The 19568-nt window shown below is 35.9% G+C and overlaps 1 protein-coding gene across 1 annotated transcript in view; it reads right to left on the bottom strand.

Annotated features, from left to right (window-relative positions):
* cerkl (CERK like autophagy regulator) overlaps window positions 1-19568 on the bottom strand; it is a 39525-nt gene that overhangs the window by 1467 nt on the left and 18490 nt on the right. Inside the window, exons 3-12 of the mRNA XM_066687474.1 lie at window positions 15939-16070; window positions 12680-12743; window positions 8844-8986; window positions 5242-5316; window positions 3703-3880; window positions 3374-3442; window positions 2590-2624; window positions 2394-2502; window positions 1483-1579; window positions 111-313 (exon numbers count right to left, since the gene is read on the bottom strand). Coding sequence (XP_066543571.1) covers window positions 111-313; window positions 1483-1579; window positions 2394-2502; window positions 2590-2624; window positions 3374-3442; window positions 3703-3880; window positions 5242-5316; window positions 8844-8986; window positions 12680-12743; window positions 15939-16070 — 1105 coding nt within the window. The remainder of the gene's footprint in view (window positions 1-110; window positions 314-1482; window positions 1580-2393; window positions 2503-2589; window positions 2625-3373; window positions 3443-3702; window positions 3881-5241; window positions 5317-8843; window positions 8987-12679; window positions 12744-15938; window positions 16071-19568) is intronic.

Here is a 19568-nt window from a genome sequence, read left to right as displayed (position 1 = left end):
TATATAAAAAGATAGAAACGTTTACATAAACTCAAACATTGAATATCTATGTTGCAGTCTGAGGTATAAATGACAGCTGGGCAGTGTCCTGTATGGTGTTCATGAAATACCTGATGTACAGCTCTGATGTCACTTCCATGAGATCCCCGTCAATATTCCAGGGGTACGTTCCCTCAGAGGAAATCATAGGCGTGTTCTTCGATTCAAACTCCTCGTTTTCCTCTGATGCCCCATCATCGCCCCATCCACCCCTGGCCTGTGGTCTGAGTTTCACTGCCTGGACTGTGTAGGTCTCCACGAAAGGAAAGTTGAACTGTTGGGGGGGAAAAAAATTGACATAGAGCCAATGAACTTTCAATGTCAACTGCATAAAATCGGGCATGTGATCTTGAGCCCAGTGCAGCTCTCCAGGGTGTCTTTAGGCCGGCAGATGAAAATACTTGGTTTTACTGGTGATGATAAGACAAGCACCATATAACTGATTTTTATACAGTACTAAAATCTTTTCAATCCAAAATTGCTTTGAGGTGCCAAGTATAATTAACGATGAAATATTTGACTGCCTGTTAATTAGATCATTGCTTACTCATTGAGTCCAACAGTCTTTGTCAAGAACTTAAGAGAGCATCACGGATTTGGCATGTGTTTCGCAAATAACATAATTTCTGATAATTTTTGTGGTTTTTTTGTTTTATTAAAACACCTATATTATACAATAGCACAGTTAAGAGTTAGGTGTTTGGGAACTTGGGGATCAATGAAAACTTAATTCCCAAGCATTTCTCATCTTTCATTTATAATGAGTTCTTAATCAGCTCAAAAATATAGCTGCAATTCCCCCAAAAATAAACCCTTTAATTTATTTACTCAAAATAGACTAAAACTATAATTACATTTACAGAGATAATTGATTATTATGCATATACAATGCAAAATAAACTTAAAATCACAATCTAAATACTAATTCGGCATCATCGAATTACATTTTTTGTTCAGGCAAGAGCAATTCCTGAATTAATTATTTATCTGTTATTTGTGCATTAATAAAATGATTTCTACATCAGAACCAGATGTGTTTTCTAACTGAATTAGCTGTGTGGGCTATAAATACATAGTTTTAATTTAGCAATGACTGACAGTCCAGACTGCTCCTTAGCCAACAGTAATCTAAAAAAAGATTGCAAAACATTCTCCTCAATCACATAGAGTCTGTTTCTCTTCCTATTCAGGTATATGTTTAGGTTAATAAATAGATGCTTAAGAAACAGCAGACAGACTGTACTGAAATGTGCTAATCTGTATTAGTCTGAAATGTGTTTTCCTAAAATCTGACAATCGGTGACTAATTTGTCCTGACAGGATGCTAATTCTACTTAAGCAGGAAACGTTGTTAACTACATTAGTGTCTGTGGGATTTCCTTCCCAGGGAAACTACTGTAGATCAGTTGGTTTTGTTCAACCTTGAGGAAAGGTACACCTTACTTGATTCTTTAAGCTGCCATATCTCTTGAGGTGTTTAATGAAATCTGCTCTTGAAGTGTTTCGCACCGCAATGAGTGCCATACTCCCATTGTCCAGCCTGAAATCGAGTGAGGAAACCGAGTTACTTTTCAATTCAAAGCAATTCCAGAGTCCAACAGGAGAGGATGTCAGAAACCATTAACAGTGACCCGACTTAAGATGAACATTTTCAGCAAAGCAGTCACTTTAAAACACTTTTCTCTGTGTGAAATGCCAAGGAGACACTTCAAACAGTTGTGGAAATGCTTTAGATTGAAATCATACTGAATCTCAAACTCAAATATCCATTTTCCCTGCAAACATTACATAAGAAACTCCTTTAAAAGTGTTCAGATTGCTCTATAATGAACATACTCTGCATATCCTAGTGCTCTTTCTCTCCCACGCAGCCTTTCAAGAACTAAAACGGCATTGAAATGTTCTTTATTATCCCATTTCATTTCCATTGACATGTTTGGTTTGTTTGTGCAATAGTAACATAATGGAACTAGTCCGGCGGCGGCTCTAGGGAACCGCTGATATTTTAACATCATTGTAGGGAGTGACTGGTGCATATATTTACAAAGAATAATCAAAGTTAAGTGACACCCTTGAGGACTGTGGACAGATGCTCTGTTCTTAAATCTGACTTGCCACCCAATTTAATCAGAGTAATTATCCACTGATTATTCCAGTTAGACGCCTTGACCTCAGCAGTCTGATCCCGCTACTGATTCCAGTCCCTCAGATTACCAAGTCCACCACTATCCTCATCCCCAAGAGCTTCCAACTGCCCTGGGCCAATGATGGATCTCTGGGCCCAAAGCCAATGTCTCAAAAGAGGATGTCACAATTTATAGACTTTAAACTAATTCCTCTAACAACACACTGACCTAGTATTGGGTGCCAGACCTCTCGGTGCCATGGAGCACAGGCAGGGGATAGCCATGACGCTGATATTCAAAAAAAGTCCCTGGAGTAGCTGCCACTGGTCCTCTTCCTCTAAAACAGATCAAAAGCGAGGAAACGCATGATAACGGGACAGTATTTTGGGAAAGGTGATGCCAAATGATAGAAATGTATACGTACCTGTGTCGCTACCGTCATCTTTTGCACAGTCATCTCTGCAAGAGAGTTTGGATTGATTAAAATGGTAAAACTTTTAGCTGGAGCGATTAGGTATTTAGGAAACAAACGCATTGTGATTGACTACATTTAAATATTCCCGTGGTATTCATTTGAGTACGCTTTGTCTTGCTATTTACACCTTTTAAGTCTGTCTAAGATTCAAATGCTGCAACCTTTCAGATCCCCCCCCCACCTATGTGGCCTCCTAATTCTAATTTAAAGGGTTTTTTTAATCATTATATTCACTACATCTACTGTTTTGTTTCAAATTGCTAATTATCACCTTCAATCTCTTAAAACCTCCGCACAAAACTGTGAATCCAGAGGAAATTGTTAAATGTGTGTTCACAAATTCAAAACCTAGAGTTTTTTTTAGTTATTCATACATTCATACAGAAGATATTGCTTAGGGATATTACAGTAGGGGTGTATGAGTATTAATGCTTGTTTTTGTTTTTGTTTTACTGTATAGTAATGTTTGTTAGCAATGTTAGTTGAAAAAAAGTACCGATTTACATGCGCAGCAATAAACAAAACAGTTAATGGTTTCTTTCAGACGCTGCTTATTTTATGCCTTTTCATTAATTGGATAGCCTACTGCATTTTAACTTCTTCTGTTTCTTCCCAGTGGGCAATTAAACTAGGAGGATTTGTTTATCTTTGTGTTTAAATAATTGCAATTTGGTTAAGAAATATATTTTCATGAAGATTAGGAAGACTTAAAAAGGCACCCTTCGTCACCTACCTACTCTTTTCCTTGGCTATTTGCGGAGGCTGTTTCAGAGGTAAGAATGATAATTCACAGTCTTCGGGCCTGGAAATGAAAGCAAGAGGATGAGCGAGACATTAACACATCAAAGACATTGCTTTGGAAAGTTGTTTTTCCCAGGAGACAGGAATCTATGTGTGATAAATGAGGTCTTCTGTAGCTCTACCACACTTTGATAGCAAACTGGTAAAATTCCCTTGTAGGCAGAGCCAGATTTCAAGATAAAGCGGAGAAGATTTCCATCTGTGTCACTGTGCTTTCAGAAAGAGGGTGACAGACCTTGCGGATGAAACAATCCTGCTTACTTTAGATTTGCCAGTGTTTTGATTACAGCAAATTCCCTTCGCTGGCTGGAAGGCATCCAACGGTACTTTTCTGCCAAGGCCAAAGTCCTCCCACCAAAGCCAAACATAGCTGAGAAGCCAAAGCGCAGCAGCCTGCTTTGGGAACTAAACGTGCAAACATCCACGGACTGGCTATTTCCTGCAGATTGAAAGAAAACTTCCAATTAGGGTGATAGTGATGCTATAAAAAGTCCTGGAGATTTGCAGACACAGCATTTAGCTCTCTCTTCCTACATGACAGCTTCACGTCATTTTCATTCATGTCAACATTCAAATTGCACCAACACATCCAAATATAAAGTGTAGTGTCATTATTCATTTCATTTATATATATGATGTGTGTATATATATATATATATATATTTAATAACTACATTGTGAATTACTGCTAGTGTTAATCTTCAGGATAAGTTTCCTCCAGTGTTGTACCAGTGGATCTGCTGCCATTTATGTTAGTAGTGAACCAATCCCGTTGCAAATGCAGATCCCTGACCTCCTTTTGTCTCCTATATATATGGCTCACTGCGCTTCATTAATAATTTATAATGTGCTGAAAATCATGGCAGTTGGCTTTTTTCACATGCATAAAGTTTCCTTAATTAAAAATTAAAAAGCCCCACGATTAGCCTTCCTAAATTAACATTCTGTCCCTGTTCCTGTCAGGTGTGATTTTGTTTTCTTTTTTTTTTCATTTAAGCTATATAAAGGTTAATTTTGAGCCTATATATATATTTATAATCTTGCTTTTATGTCTCATACAACTTGGCAGCCTTCACGTTTCAGAATGATTTTCCCGCATGGTTCTTGTGCACCACAATGAAGCCAACACAGAAGGACTGACAAAGTGCTGCATAGACAGAAAGAAAGGAAACGTCCCAGCTGGGCAATATTGCAGCTTAGGCTATGAGGAAGGTCCGGCTCTACGATATTCATAACTAAAGCTGTAAATCTGTATTTAACAGATTAAACGTAAAATCCCTTTGTGTGTACAGGCATTAACCCTTTAATTAAACATGCTAAGATTCAGTATGGAGAGGAACAGGAAAGAGATTTCTATTCTGTGTGAATTCAATAATCTAGATGTATATTAAGAAAATGTAGCATAGAATTAATGGTGACGGCAAAAAAAGTCAACCTAAAAGATTTCTTATACAATGATAGTTCTGTTGGCTGAATAATTTTTTAATTTTACTGGCGTTTTATATAACTTATGGAAATTAATTTGTAATAGTTTTCTTGCTCCTATACATTAAACCGGGCAATTCTGTGACTCTGTTTATGTCTATATCTGTCTTTTAATGCTGTACATATAACCCTATTACTGAGCCTCTCTCAAGGTATGAAGACTTGCTCCACTAGGGGCTGCTGTTGAGTGGGAAAGTGCTTCTACCAGCCAGCATCAACTGAATTACATTCCTTGCTGGTTTGTAACTATGGACATTATTTTACAGACGCCACCTATATAGTAACAACATTTTCGTAATCCAAAGGGAAATTTACCCATGATTATGTGCATGGCGGCAGTTACTGGGTGTCTTATTCCATGAACAGAACACGCAACCACATCTGTGGAGCCTGCGAAGAGAAAACAGAGCCTGCTGAGCAAAAGCAAGTTCAAAAAGACATCATGCTGCTCCTCAAATGTCAGCTGAATGCTGGAACACAGGGATATTATTTTTGCTGTTCTACAAATCTATTGGACAAAACACCTGAAATAAATAAATGCATAAATAAATAAATAAATAAATAAATAAATATTCCCTGTTCAGACAGCAAAGAAATGGGCAGTAACTACAAACACACACACACATATAATTTAATTTATTTTATTTATCTTTTTACCCAATTTAATGAACTTGTCTACAACGACACTACACATTTCTCCTGCAATTACTTTAATGTTTAGATGCTTCTTATTTAGTAATGTGCTGGCATAATTGCTTTCTTAAATTGGATTTCCAAATGCTTGACAGTAATGTTTTCCTAAACTTTCCTCTGAAGCTGAAATTAAGTTCAAATCTAAAACGATGAGCATTGTTATTAAGGTCATTATATATTCTACTGATTGCCATTTAAATGATGATAATTCTTCTCTCTATAGTAAATCCATATAAACGAGCTTCAATTTACCTTTCTGGCCTTTCTGGCTGCAGCAACTACAGAGCAGGTGTCAGTATTTGCTCTGATTACAGAAAAAAACGCACAGAAAGGCAGTCTGGCCTTGCTGGGTAAGTGGGCCCATTCTTTCATACAATTATCTTGAAATTCTGTTGGCTTAGATCACGGTGTATTAAAACAAAATCTGATAGTGGATAAATAAAAACTTGCTGAGTGATTGAACCATTTTCTGGCACAGTATTTGCAGTGGTTCTTTCTATGCTGCCATTTTGTAGCCAGTTATATTGCCTGCCGCAGTGCTGAGTGTGGTGTATGTCGTTGATATGACCTCCCAGGTTGCTGAAATGCTGTGCCCAAATGAAACAGCTCCACAGATACCTGTCAGTTATCTGCTTCTCTGGGATTCTCAATATGCCACATTAATTTCGGAAACCAAGCGCTAAACCGAACCTATGCACACCAATCATTACGGCTTCACAGAGAGAATAGCTTGGCCACGAATGAAGGATATCTAATTCTGTTTGCTCCCTGCAATTAATACCCACTTTGATGGTGCTTTGATGGGGTACAAACTGAAAACAAAGACTCTGAATGTGAGATTCGGTGTGTTTCTTTGTTTCTGATTTTGTTGTTGCAGTTGTGACTTGTTTTGTTTTTACTTGAGATAGAAAAAAACACTACATATTAACACTTGCTATCAGACATAAGGGGAAACCTGAGAGGTACTTTAGGGGTGTGTTTTTCGCACATAGTCCTTAATATGTAAAGAAAAACCCTGACACTATTCAAATGAAATATATATATATATATATATATATATATATATATATATATATATATTATAACACCAACAGGACACTCTGATGTTAGAAATAATGTATTGTACTTAGCATTTACAATCCCAGCTTTGATCTATCTATAAGAAGTGTATAAAATATGAACCAAACATAAAAAAAGTATCGTATATAAAATTAACCTAATTGTTTCTCATTTCTTAGCACTGAATTTGCCTGTCTATACAGTTTGTTGCCATTGTTTTTATCATGGAGTTATTTAAGACAAGAATGTCATTTTCACAATTTGCCCCATTCATTTTCCTGCCAAATGCTACCCTTTTCTTAACTGTGCCAACAGCACTAGAGTGAGGACAAAAGTATTAGCAGTTCCTGTAAAGCATGACTGATGAAGTTACCATGCAGAAATTGTGAAAAAAAAAAAAAAATGTCCTTGGAAGTGCAAGCACTTCTGCAGAACAATTAACTTAATTAACCAGACTGTATGAATATTCATAAGGCTGTTAATGTCTCCCACATTCAAGCAGATAAATGTGATGCGATGACTTGCTAGTCAAGCATATCTGAAACTCTCATGAAAACTGCACCAACATTTTGGTTCTTTGCCTGAAATATCAAAGAAATTAACAGTCCCCATGAAACATTTTAGACCTGGCAAATTAATTAGGAGCCAAGAATTTATATGCATGATAATAAACAGTATAGAGTATGTAAGAAACCTCTTAATTAACTGCTACACAAGCCAACAGAATTATCACCGTACATTTATCTTATTTTCTGGGAAATATAGGAGAGCTGTATATTTGAATGTTATAGATTAATTAGTGATTATATTTTAGTTATTCAAATGCAATCATTTGGCTTTTAAGCAAAACGGTAATATACTTTGGACTTTTATATCATTTTAAGAAAGCAAAAATTAAGCACACACTGCACATCATATAAAAAGAAAACTTTTAATTGCTCACTAGCATACAATGTTGATAAGAAACTCAATTTATTTAATTTTTGTAAGATTTGGTTCTCCTAAAACCGTGACAGCAAATGCCCCAGCAATATTGCATTATGTAACCTGTCACCATATAATTTGTATTTTATTTTACAAGAAAAAATAAACCTATTTACCACACAAAACATGATGATACACTGTATATCAAATTAACATCAAATAGTATTAAAATATATATTTATTATCTGACCAGGAACACAATGACTAATTTAATGTCTAATCACTCTGTCTTAACAGATAGATAGATAGACCCAGAGAACAATAGAAAGACAGACAGATAGATCAATTGATCGATCGATAGATGCTGAGGCAAACCTTCCCATTTTAAAAATCCCATTTAATCAAAAGCAGAAAAATGTTAATTGCAAAAGCAGCCCTGTAGATTGACCTAATATCACTATTATAAATATATTCCTTGGGGTGCACCTATCTTTCTTGTTTGTGATGAACAACTGTTTACAAATAATCCCTGGGGAACGAGTACTAATGAAGAGAAACAGTGACCTAAGCGCGTCCAATTTGCATGGAGTGCAGCGTTGGAGAGTTTCCATGTCTCATAACAACAACACTCCATTTACAGCAACTAAAATGACAAATGAAGGTCAAACTGTTGGCCCAAAATGTAGTTCCTGCTTCAGTATCCCCACACATGATTCTCTTGGCTCGGGTATTGCTCTGCCAAAGTACTTCTACATGCATGTCTTCATTTTGTGAACCATGTTTGACTGATTGCTTTCCTGTCACTTGCACACAGCATGTGTAGTGATTCTGAGATTAAAATGTGTTATCCGTGTCTGTGGAAAATAGAGAATTATAAAATGATGCTCTATTTTGGGAGTCAAATGATATACGTATTGTTTTTCCTAGTCAATCATTCCTTAATATAAAACGACTTACTCTACTGGGTTCTAAAAGTATCTGCAAGGTAATTAAAGATGATCATTAATAATTATCAGTAATATATTTTGGGTAAAACATTGGCGTGACCTCTATACGACTTGAGAACGACATCTATGCCTCTTCACTCAAATATCAATATATAAACCACTGCCAATACCTCACTACCTCTTGACATAAACTGATTTAGAGCAAGGAAATGTGTTGCAAACTTTTAAAGGGGTTACAGGAAAATGATTTGGGACAGCTGCAAAAGTTAGTGAGTCAGCATCCTCTTCACTCACCTGCTGGTATTATGCCGAGAGGAAGTGATGCTCTGACAGGCGTGAAGATGGAATCTGTGTCCCTCCCAGCATCCATCTGGGCCCGGAGAAGTAATCCATAGGCCACCTCACTGGCGGAGCCATCTCCACCGACACAGACGACACTGTGAGATAGCACAGGAAACCTTGTGAGCCCGCTTCAATAACACAACATGAGTAATGACTGTGTACTTTCTAGCATTGGAAAGTAAACATGCAATAAAATTATAAATGAGTCTCTAATTAATCATTAAACTAAACAAGTACTCCCCGAAGATCGCAAAAGAGGTTAATTCATTTTTTCGTGAACGTTTTAAAAGGTACAAAAAGGTACAAAACAACATGTGGTATTTGTCTCCCAAGTAATCTAAGAAAAGAAAAAGCTTTTGTCAAGGAAAAGCAACAGTTGTTGACCCAGTTTTAAGAAGACATTGTTGTTTTACAGATCTTAGTATAACTGCAGATATAAGTTACTCACATAGAAATGGATATATGTAATTTTGCAATCTTTCCATAAACAGATCTGGAAAAAATTAAGGGACCACTCAAAGTTCAGAAATCAATGTTAAGTGGTCTCTTAATTTTTTCCAGAGCTGTATGTAGAACCTCTTAAGAATTTTGTTTTTATATATTGTGTCATCATACCACATACAAGATAATACAAATCATAGAAATGTCCTGTTTTATTTATATATTTAATTTTTTCTAAAAAGAACATACAATTGTCAAATCTCCCCTGCAAAATAAATCATTAAAAAAGCCTGATCCTACTAATCTGGTTTAAGCACATTACCGATAAATGAACACTGATGAGAAAAGCAGATTATTCTAATTTTAGGAATTATTTTAACAATACCTAACCAATTGGCTACTGGATTAGTTTATCTTCCAGGGCCTATAGGAATTAATGGATTACTGCATTTGGGGGGGGGGGGGTTGAAACTGTTTGGTTACAAAAGGTTATAAATACTAAGACTGATGCTCTTAACGTAATTCTCAACTTCTCTTCGCATTTCATTAATATTTCAAAAGATTGGGTCTATTAGCATCAATATTCTGGATTGCCTTCCTAATATATTAACAACAGCTGGACTAGCGTTCATTAGCATCCAATGAAACACACATTGTTCAGTGTAAATACCGTCTTAATGAAGATGTCACAGTGGGTATACACAAATACAGAAATGCAGCTACACTAAGACACAGTCAATGTGTTGCTTTTATGTGTAATAGGTTTCCTTGTTTTGTAAAATGTTATATTATGATGATCTTATTTGTTCTCTTTTTATTCAATTTTGTCAGTCAGGGAGATAGCAATAAATACATTTCCAGGTGACTCCAACTTACACAAATGCTTTAATAAAATTGTTTAGTTCATGGATTTATATCAGTGCATGACTCCTTACTTGCAAAAAGCCTATTCCCTTTGTGCATATAGTTATTATTGAAAAACTATGATAGAAAAACTACCGCATCACCAAGCTACTATATATGATTAATTCCTTTGATGTAAAAACTTCTACATCTAACTTATTATGCACGAGGAGTCAGAAAAGAAAAACATGGGTTTGACCTATGCAAGCCTAGCTTCGTGTCCCAGTAATGGCTGGAAGTGTATAATTCTCATTTTGCTCAAACTAATGTTCTGTCACTTGCAATACATTCCACTAACAAGAACCAAAGCCATAAAATAATGCTAATTTCCCATATATCATCAGGAACGAAGGCAGCAGTAAAAATCATGTATAAATAAGAGGTCTTAATTTGATGTGCTGATAATTAACATTAATGTGTGACTGCAATAATTGCTACCAAAGCAGTGGTGCCACCTCTTTAACATTCTTTTTATATTACACCTTTTATTAATGTGAAAAGTCTTTGTCGCTTGCTGGTGCTACTTTATTCAACGTTTTCAAATGTATGCAAAAGTAATTTCTCTCAAGACAGGAATAAGACCAATGACACAACTGAGTGACTGAGTCAGATCAGGAAAAATCCATTAATGAAGGCCCATCCGGATATTTTTTATAATTTAATTACTTAAATGTATTAATTTAAAATAAAAACATACATAAAGTCACCTTCAGAAACTATAATACAGTTTCTGAACCACATAAAGGTACCAATCTTGCAGCCAATCTAAATTGTGAACAGGGATGGTTCGGATTATGTAAAGAGCAGACAAACACAATATTGAGCACTATATCTTATTCACACCATCTTAATGTCCTAATTTCTATCAATTATAGATCTGGGTCCATTAAAAACATCATAATCTCCAAACTCTTAATACTTACATACATTTTAATGTAGGCAACTGCTGTGGTTTTAGTTAAAATGCAAATGTAGGATTATATCCGCTAATTTGTCTAATACGGCAATCTATTAAAAATCACATTATACTAATTTTCACTTATTTGTCTTGCTTAAAGATTATCTGGTGTTGCAAAGAATGGAAACAGGGTATTTTGGATTAAGTAGCTTTGGTTGTCCTGTCAGCAGATAAACAGATTTGCTACAAATAAAAAAAAACACAAATAAATACACTCAGGGCAGCACTGAAATACATTGTGCAGAACCTGTGTATTGAGCATTCAAAGAATAAATGAGGGACTCTCTGAAACTGGTGAAAAACTAAAAATCGAATGTAATCATCACTACACATAATGGATTCACAAACAGGTGACAAAACTCTGTCTTCCAAAAAGTAGATCAAGTGGATTTTATAAGCAGACTGGATCGCGTAATTTTTACAGTACTAAATTAAAATAAATGTAATTTGATTGTGGAATTTATTTAATCCAATTTTGCAGATTGCGCAAGTATTCATGATACAAATTTTGTTCCTGAAAAAGTAAACTGGTTATCGTTTGAAAATAAACCCTGACATAGCTGCAACATTATTAAAATCCAAACTACTGTGAAGGGCAGAGTTCAGAGATTTTAACACATTTTGTTTGTTTCTTCTATATTCTCTCCATTGCGCACATCTTCATTCACAATTGCATTTGTCCCTTTTTAATCAAAGTCTATGCTGGTGAATGTGCAAGCCAGCATCGGGGGGTAGGTTTACCCCCCCGGTTCTTTTTCTTTAGAGGAGGGTCGCTTGTGTATTATTGTGAGCCCCACTGCTGAGCCCCATAGTGTCCCAGCAACCCTCAGTAAACAAGGGCAGGAAATATTTAAGAAGAGCTAATTCTGACTTTAATGTAGACACATGGGAGCTATACCATGGCATAAAACCCTAATACCAGCAGTCCTCTGGATGAAGGTACTTTATCATTGCTTCCAAAATAGGTAATTAAAGTCCCACCTGCTGTGGTCATAGAAGAGAAGTCTTTTTTGTCAGAAAATATACTGCTGTGGCAACCAGTTCAATATTTTAATCAAAGCATTATTACTCATTTTTGTGTACAGCAGTTCTCCCAAATACTGGTTTATTTATTATCTATAAGCACCATCTAGGAGAAAAGACTATTATAATATTATGCCAGGATTAAGCATTCAATTGGTTGTGATTCAGTGCCAAGTTACCTAATACAATATGAGCTTGACGATGCACTTTCAAAATGAAAATGTGATTATTCCTTTAAAACCATTTGCATGATCGTGCCTCTTATTATTCAGGTAAGCTGCGAGGTTTGGAATCAATCAGTTCATTAGAAAGAACATTGGAACCTTGGCCTTGTAGGGACTGACCCAATCTACTATCATATTCAATCAAACACAAAATTACGCTTTGTACAAACTGTCAATCATCAAATACCTTTCAGCTCATGTTTAAAAGTAAAAATACATGCAAATAATAAAATACATACCCGTCATAGTCATCCAGGCTGCATTCTTTCAAAATCGAAAAAGCGTGTCCCTTACTCTCTGTAACTGCAAAAGAACGAGACAGCATAAAGAAATAGATCTATGAAATTCGAAGGCTGGCAACAACTGCCTTTAGCACCTTTCACTAGAGCTTGGCAAATAGCGAGAGTGAACATATGGCACAGGCCGTAAAGCAGAATTTAGACTTGGATGTTTGTATTTTTAATCAAGGAAAAAGAACCAGTGCAAACAGCCTGCCTCCTGTGCTGAGTGGTTCCCCTCGTTTATGCAAAATAAGGTCAGTAATGTCCTCAATTACGTTAATTATTTGGTTGTAACCCACACTTAGTCAGTTTATAATTTAAAATTAGTGCTCTTGCCTTCCCTCATGTAAGTGCCTCTTTTGAGGGCCTATGGAGTCATGTTAGAGAGGCTGGGCTTAAAAAAAAAAAGGAAAAGAATAAAGAAAAGTCAAGTGGCCCTGCTTTAGAAGTGAGGATCAAAAGGCCTGCAATCATCCAATATCTCAGAACAATAGCCAAAGGTGGATTTTGGGGGAAAAATTATTAAAAAGGCCACCGCATTGAGATACATGAAACACAGCCAAACACCGGTGACAAAAGGGAAGGATGTGAGAGGGAGGGTGGCACGTCTCCACACCAGAGTCAGCATCCTCTAGAGGGTCTGAATCTGTCACTCTGCATTCCCATCTCGGCTGCTGTTTATGCCCTACATGGCATTGTAAATGCCAGTGAAGATGGGATGAGCTGGCATGCTGCAGATGGCACTGAGCATCCTAACCACATTTAGTATTTTCTAGGGCAGCTCTGCCAGAAGAGACGGCCCAGCTGCACCCAGCCATCAAAAATTTCTGTTGACTGACGTGACACTTGCAGATGGATTTTTTGTGTAAGAATGTGCATCATTATCTGCAAGATTACATTAATCTTTCATGCCTGTCTGTCCGGGGTACCAGTGTGGCTCAAGACCTTTTAAGAAAAATGTTTACTGCTAATACTACTAATAATTATAACAGTATGGAAAGCATCAATAAAGAACACTTAAACTACAATACTGTTTAGAAGTTCTCATCAACTCGGAGGAAATTCCTCAGGTTAGCTACAATGTGGTATATCTGTTTTCCATGTAAAAATTAACAAATGAAAAAGGAATTAAATTAAAAAGTGTATATGACACTACTCCTACACTTCTTCAGTTTGATAACATACATTATCTATGAAATATAACTTTATATAAATTCTATTCAATTGCTGCTATGATAATCAGTGGTATTTTTGCTTTGGATTCAGGAGGGCTAAAAAGAGGCGATATAGCAGTAGTATGTCAATCATCTGAAGAAACAGTGATTGAACCTGAACTATGAACACCTGGGCATAAATAGAGGTTAGTACCACATAAACGTTTGCATTTTGCATCTACATTAGATGAAAACAAACAAATAAGAAATGCTACTAGAATATACTTCACAAGTCTAATTTACAAAAACACATCAAATAAAGAAATTCCATATCATCCGCCAAAATCTTAACACTTGCAACAAATATGCTTTAAAGATCTGCATACAAACATTCATGAAAGAAATAAAGTTATTCATATTATCACAGTAGGTTTCATTATTATAAAAAGCAAAGGATGTTATGACACTGTAATTCTCAGGATTAACCTGTAGGGGGAGTGTTTCCTAATATAAAAACTGACCATACTATGTGAGGCTTTTATACTCTTTTTCATGTAATGTGGGCAAATATACAATTCATACATCTTTCTTATTGGTATTGTACACTCGGTGCACGCTCAAGTTTTAGATTATTCAAATGCTATATAACAATACACATACATTTGATGTGTTGGTCTCAATTTCCTTTGTCTTAATTTTAAGACTATAATTTCTACAAATTATAGAATGCACTGCATATTTGAAGTTTTATAGGTATTATCTTGAAAATAATAAAATGAAAATGAGCATGTATGTATGTATGTATGTATGTATGTAGACAAAATGCCTGCACTCGTGGGCAGAATGGTATTTTTTAATCATTAGGGCATCACCAATGATTTGCTTAAACCTTTAATTTGGTTTTGATTCATGCATTATCTTCAAATAGTATTCAAAGATAATTATTTTCAAAACATTTTAAGAAACATGTTTATTTCATGAGTATTGTTGTATATAAATCCATTACATTGACAAAATATGGAAGTCTAGGGATATATTTGTGTCTTGTATTTGTGCTGCATTAAAAGCTATAATCAAATATCATATGTGTCAAAGGAAAACTACCCCTCAAGACCAGACCTGAAAATGCAACCATATTCTGACTATTATATGTTACTATGAGCAATCTGCAAAACATCACTGAACACAATTAATTTGAAGCAATTTGAAAGAGAGAATTATTTTAATCTCTCACTTAATTAGTCAACAAATGTCTAATTGTTTTACTTGCACCATTCCTTCTGTTCTCACTGGAATGCATTATCCAAAAGTATATTCTATTCATGTTTAAGTAGAACCAAGAAGTTCATTATCAACCAATCTATGGAATCTCCTTTACTATTGAGATGCTGTCCAGTAAAGACAGCTTTCCTTAACAGATGGGTGAAGCTCCTCCCAGTGGGTCAGGTTTCATAGTAAGGAGACAGTGATGCTGTGATTGAGAGTGTAAAGCACTTTGCACCCAACACACCAATCTCCAGCAACTTCTGTCGTCTAAAAATGCGTCTCGCTGTCCTGCCTACATTAGACATAAAGGGAATGCTCTTAAGACTCAATTTCAAGAGAATACGGGCAGAAATGTTTTATTCCTGTAAATTGTACAGTCCTATTTCCCTTTATATTGTTTTTAATCTAATAACATCATCTTTATATGCAGGTTTAGATTTTAATTGATTTGAAGATTGTTTTCATTTTCCTGTCATAGATTTTATAATTATATAAGTATATTTTACAGCTCAAAATCATTCGTTATGCATTCTAAAACATAGTACCAAAACAAATATTAGAAAAAAAATATTAGGTTTTGCAAATTGTAGGTAAAGTGAGATTATTTGCTGTTGGAAGCAAAAAGGAACTCTGTTAGACTTCAGTGAATAAGGCCTGAGGGTGTAAGTTACATTAGTGCTAATGTACCTCTCTGAAGTCAGAGTATCGCAGGAGAGAAAAAAGACAACCTTTTTAATTTCTGTGAAGAAACAAATCTTACCAATCTGCTTTAAGAGTGTAGCTTAAGACTAACTTACTAGTGAGGTCAGTCTTGATGTCGGCAAGCTTAAACAGAGGGGCGACCTGCTCTTTGTAGATCTTGTGGGCTTCTTTTTTATGGCTGCTGGGGTTCACAAACACTTTCAGCGATTTCGGTCTGTTCCGGAATCCTATGAAACAAAGAAAAGCAAAGATAATAAGTGCTACGTTTTAAAAAAATCCTTCCACGCTACACAATCTTGTCAGCATTTTAATGTTTTTGTTCTGTTTTGTCTGCTGCAATCATCCTTATGCATGTTTGTTGAAAGGAACACAGCTGTTTGTTGGAGCTATAGAGCCCTTACTGCATACTTATTTTATTTATTCATTAATTAATCTTTTATCCATACCACTTGCTGTAAAATTACTCTCAGCTTCACAATGAGAGGATTTAGTTTCACCCAGTGGAAAAGGTCAGATGCGCAGTGCTTGTTTACAAAATTTGAATTACTGCCAAGATTTAAGAAGTGTTATGAATAAAGAGGCCCTGCAGTACTCTTTCCTCAGTTCTACCCCAGCAGTAACATTGCTGATGACAGTGCTGGTGGTTCAAATAAAATAATTAGTCAAATTTCACAGAGGGTTTCATTATCACTGGTAGTGGTGCTTCTCTTTCTAGCGGGTTGATCGATGAAAGCAGGAGGCTGCAATATTCCCTTCTCTATTAATTCCCTCATTATTTGAATCTGACACCTAAACGACCCATGGGTGAGTGCGACCCGGGCCCGCTAACGAGTCTGTGCAGGGAACTGATGCGTCAGAACCACCTCGTCTACTACGCCGCACCGAGATAACGAGAAAGGCCTTAGGTCACAGTTCAAAAGGAAGCAGGAACCAGGGAAGAACTGCGAGCTCTCTGGGGAGTTTTGTCAGGGGAGCAGTTCTCAGCAGGGATTTGACAATGGTGCTGGCTCACAGTTGGCACTGAGATTTGATACTACAATTTTCTCCATTCATAGGCTGCCTAATACTTAGGCCTCAGCAGGAGCAGGTGCAAAGGAGATCCACTGCTGTTACTTAGGTCAGGAGGCAAACACATAAGAAAGGAATATACTAAAATTATTAAGTCCTTCATAAGACTCATTATCGGTTCCCCTGTTCTTCTCCCGGATCAGAATTTCCCCTTTCATTTTTGTTCACGGCAAATGTAGCACGATACGTTAATTGAAAATGCAGCTTTGTTTATCCATATTCAGATTTTTTATTTATTTTCAATATAACAGATTGTTATTAATCATTTTTGTTTTGACTGTTAGATCATTGTGATTTAAAATAAAAAAATGCTGCATTAATTAACTTACGCTGAATTAATTACACACTTTGCTCAATTAGGCTTCATTTAATAATGTACTACAGTTTATTTTTATTAAGCCTTTATTTTGGAGTGAGTACATTTATAAAAAGAGATGTAATGATCTTCTTTGAAAGTGTATTCCACTATAATTCCAATGTAATTTAGTTCTTGCAGTACTGATGCACAAAGATTGCATTTAGTTATTTTTAGAAGTCTCCTGCAGCAATGAGAATATTTAAAATATGGATTTGTACTTTAAAGATGCACTTTACATTTTCAACACAGTTAATATAATGTAAGAAGTAAATATGCCTACAATTTCTATGGCTTAAGAGGGGGGGAAGCATCTCTTAATAAGCAGTACATTAAATGAATCCACATATAAAGATTGTGTGCAAATTCCAATATTGGTAAATGCAATGCAGAGCAGAAAGGGGAATTCAAAACCTGCGCTACAGAAAGATTCCCATCTGCAAACCTATGTTACTATGGCACATAATCCTGCATTCGTCTTCAGAGAAATCTCCTTCTGCTCAGTGACACAGAGGACTGATAGAACTGATGAAAACAGAGACGGGAAAGACGATCAAATTACGAGAAGAGCTTCAAGACTTTGTTGTGGCCAGAGAAGAGATCAGAATCAAGCACAGTAAATGTGTTCATTCAACTTTTGTCTTGTTGGATTCTAGCAGTGTTACTGTTCCATTCTGTTAAAGCACACTAATGTATCTATTCCCCTTAGGGAAAAAATGTCAACGTCCAACAAAAATATCCATGGCAAAATTTGAATGAAAATGTGATGTGTAGCTTTATTTGGAAAACCATATATTTATTAATCCTGTCTTGCAAAATGTACTTTTTCATTCTAAAATAAATTAATGTGTTATATTATACGTGCAAACGTCACTAACTCATACACTGAAGCTGCTGCTTGGGATGTTGGTAGCTTTTGTATGGGCAGCTCTTAAGGATTGCAATCTTCATCTGCCTAAAATCTCGCTCTTGAGGATCATTAGGGCGGTTAGTGGGAGGTAAATAAATCTGTCTTTGGCCTGCCCTGTGAAAAGATAGCCTTTTACAGCATCACTGTGGTTAACACTCATTTGTTATACTTAGAGAATCAGTTATTAGTTTTGCCCAGGGGAAAGGAGAATATATACTTCTCACGAGAGACTTGAGTCATAGTCATTATCAAATTAACTTAGAATCTGAATATTAAAGAACATGGGCTCTCAAAACTTACACTGTAAAATGTATTCAGTCTGAAGTATTTCTCCTTCATTTTTAATATTATTGTTGTAGTATTGTATAATGTATTTTACTTCTTATTTTTTTACCAAATACAAATCATATATTACTATTCAAATGGTCTTTTATTATCTATATGTTATCTGTCCTTCTCACCCACCAGGGGTAAATGGATTGTGTTTCCGTATTTTCTGTGTGTTTAAAATAAAGTAAAGTCAGTCTGAATCATTACTATAGACAACATAATATTTCTTAAACTACAGGTAATGCAGTCATAGCAGAGCAGAAATCTTTAAAAAAATCCAATACTTTTGAGGGATTTGGAAGGCCAAAGAGTATGTTTGCTAATCCTTAGAACAGATGTCTCAGTTTTCCATAAATATCTCTAGTTTGTTGGCTCCATTAAGTGTCAAGTGAATTTGCCCTTTATTGTTGAAAGTAGGCCAAGGCCTTCTGTGTGAGATAGGTCAAGGCCAACGTGATGCTCAATCCGGGAGGGTCGCGCACAGAAGGGATTTAAAGACATACAAGAGATACAGAAAATCTAGGCTAATGGCAGGGTGTCCCTTTCTTCAGCAATACTTCTTGTGGTTGCATGCCCTCCATAAGGGGGTAAGAACTGAGATTTTTTTCATACATCCTCTGCCAAAAAGTGCATCTGGCTTTATATCACAAATTGGCATTAGCACACATTAGCTGTAGGGAAGCCAAAAGCTTCTCCAGTTCTGTCCCCTCAAGCAGGGGACACTGGGATGTGGTAGATGGGACAAGGGACTATCAAGGATGAATTTGTAGAATGGCAAATAATTATTCTATTAGCTTATATATGTGTTTGTATGTATGTGATTATTAAAAAAAACAACAGCTTTAGTCATTCATGAAAATAAAATAATTGAATACCATTTTGGGTTTTTCAGAAATAGAAAACATGCTTTTGTTAAAATTATATCCACTGTGAGTGTATATTCTTACTCTGGGTCGGATTTCCAGTGATGTTGGTCAGACTAATGGAGTGGAACTCTTAAACAGCTGATGTGCAAAAGGTTGTTAAAACTGCATTAGAACGACACTTTTAATGTTACACTTA

The sequence above is a fragment of the Amia ocellicauda genome, chromosome 16 (assembly GCF_036373705.1).
Source record: "Amia ocellicauda isolate fAmiCal2 chromosome 16, fAmiCal2.hap1, whole genome shotgun sequence".
Taxonomy (NCBI): Eukaryota; Metazoa; Chordata; class Actinopteri; order Amiiformes; family Amiidae; genus Amia; species Amia ocellicauda.
Note: the sequence above shows the minus strand (reverse complement) of the source record. Positions and strands in the feature narration are given on the sequence as shown.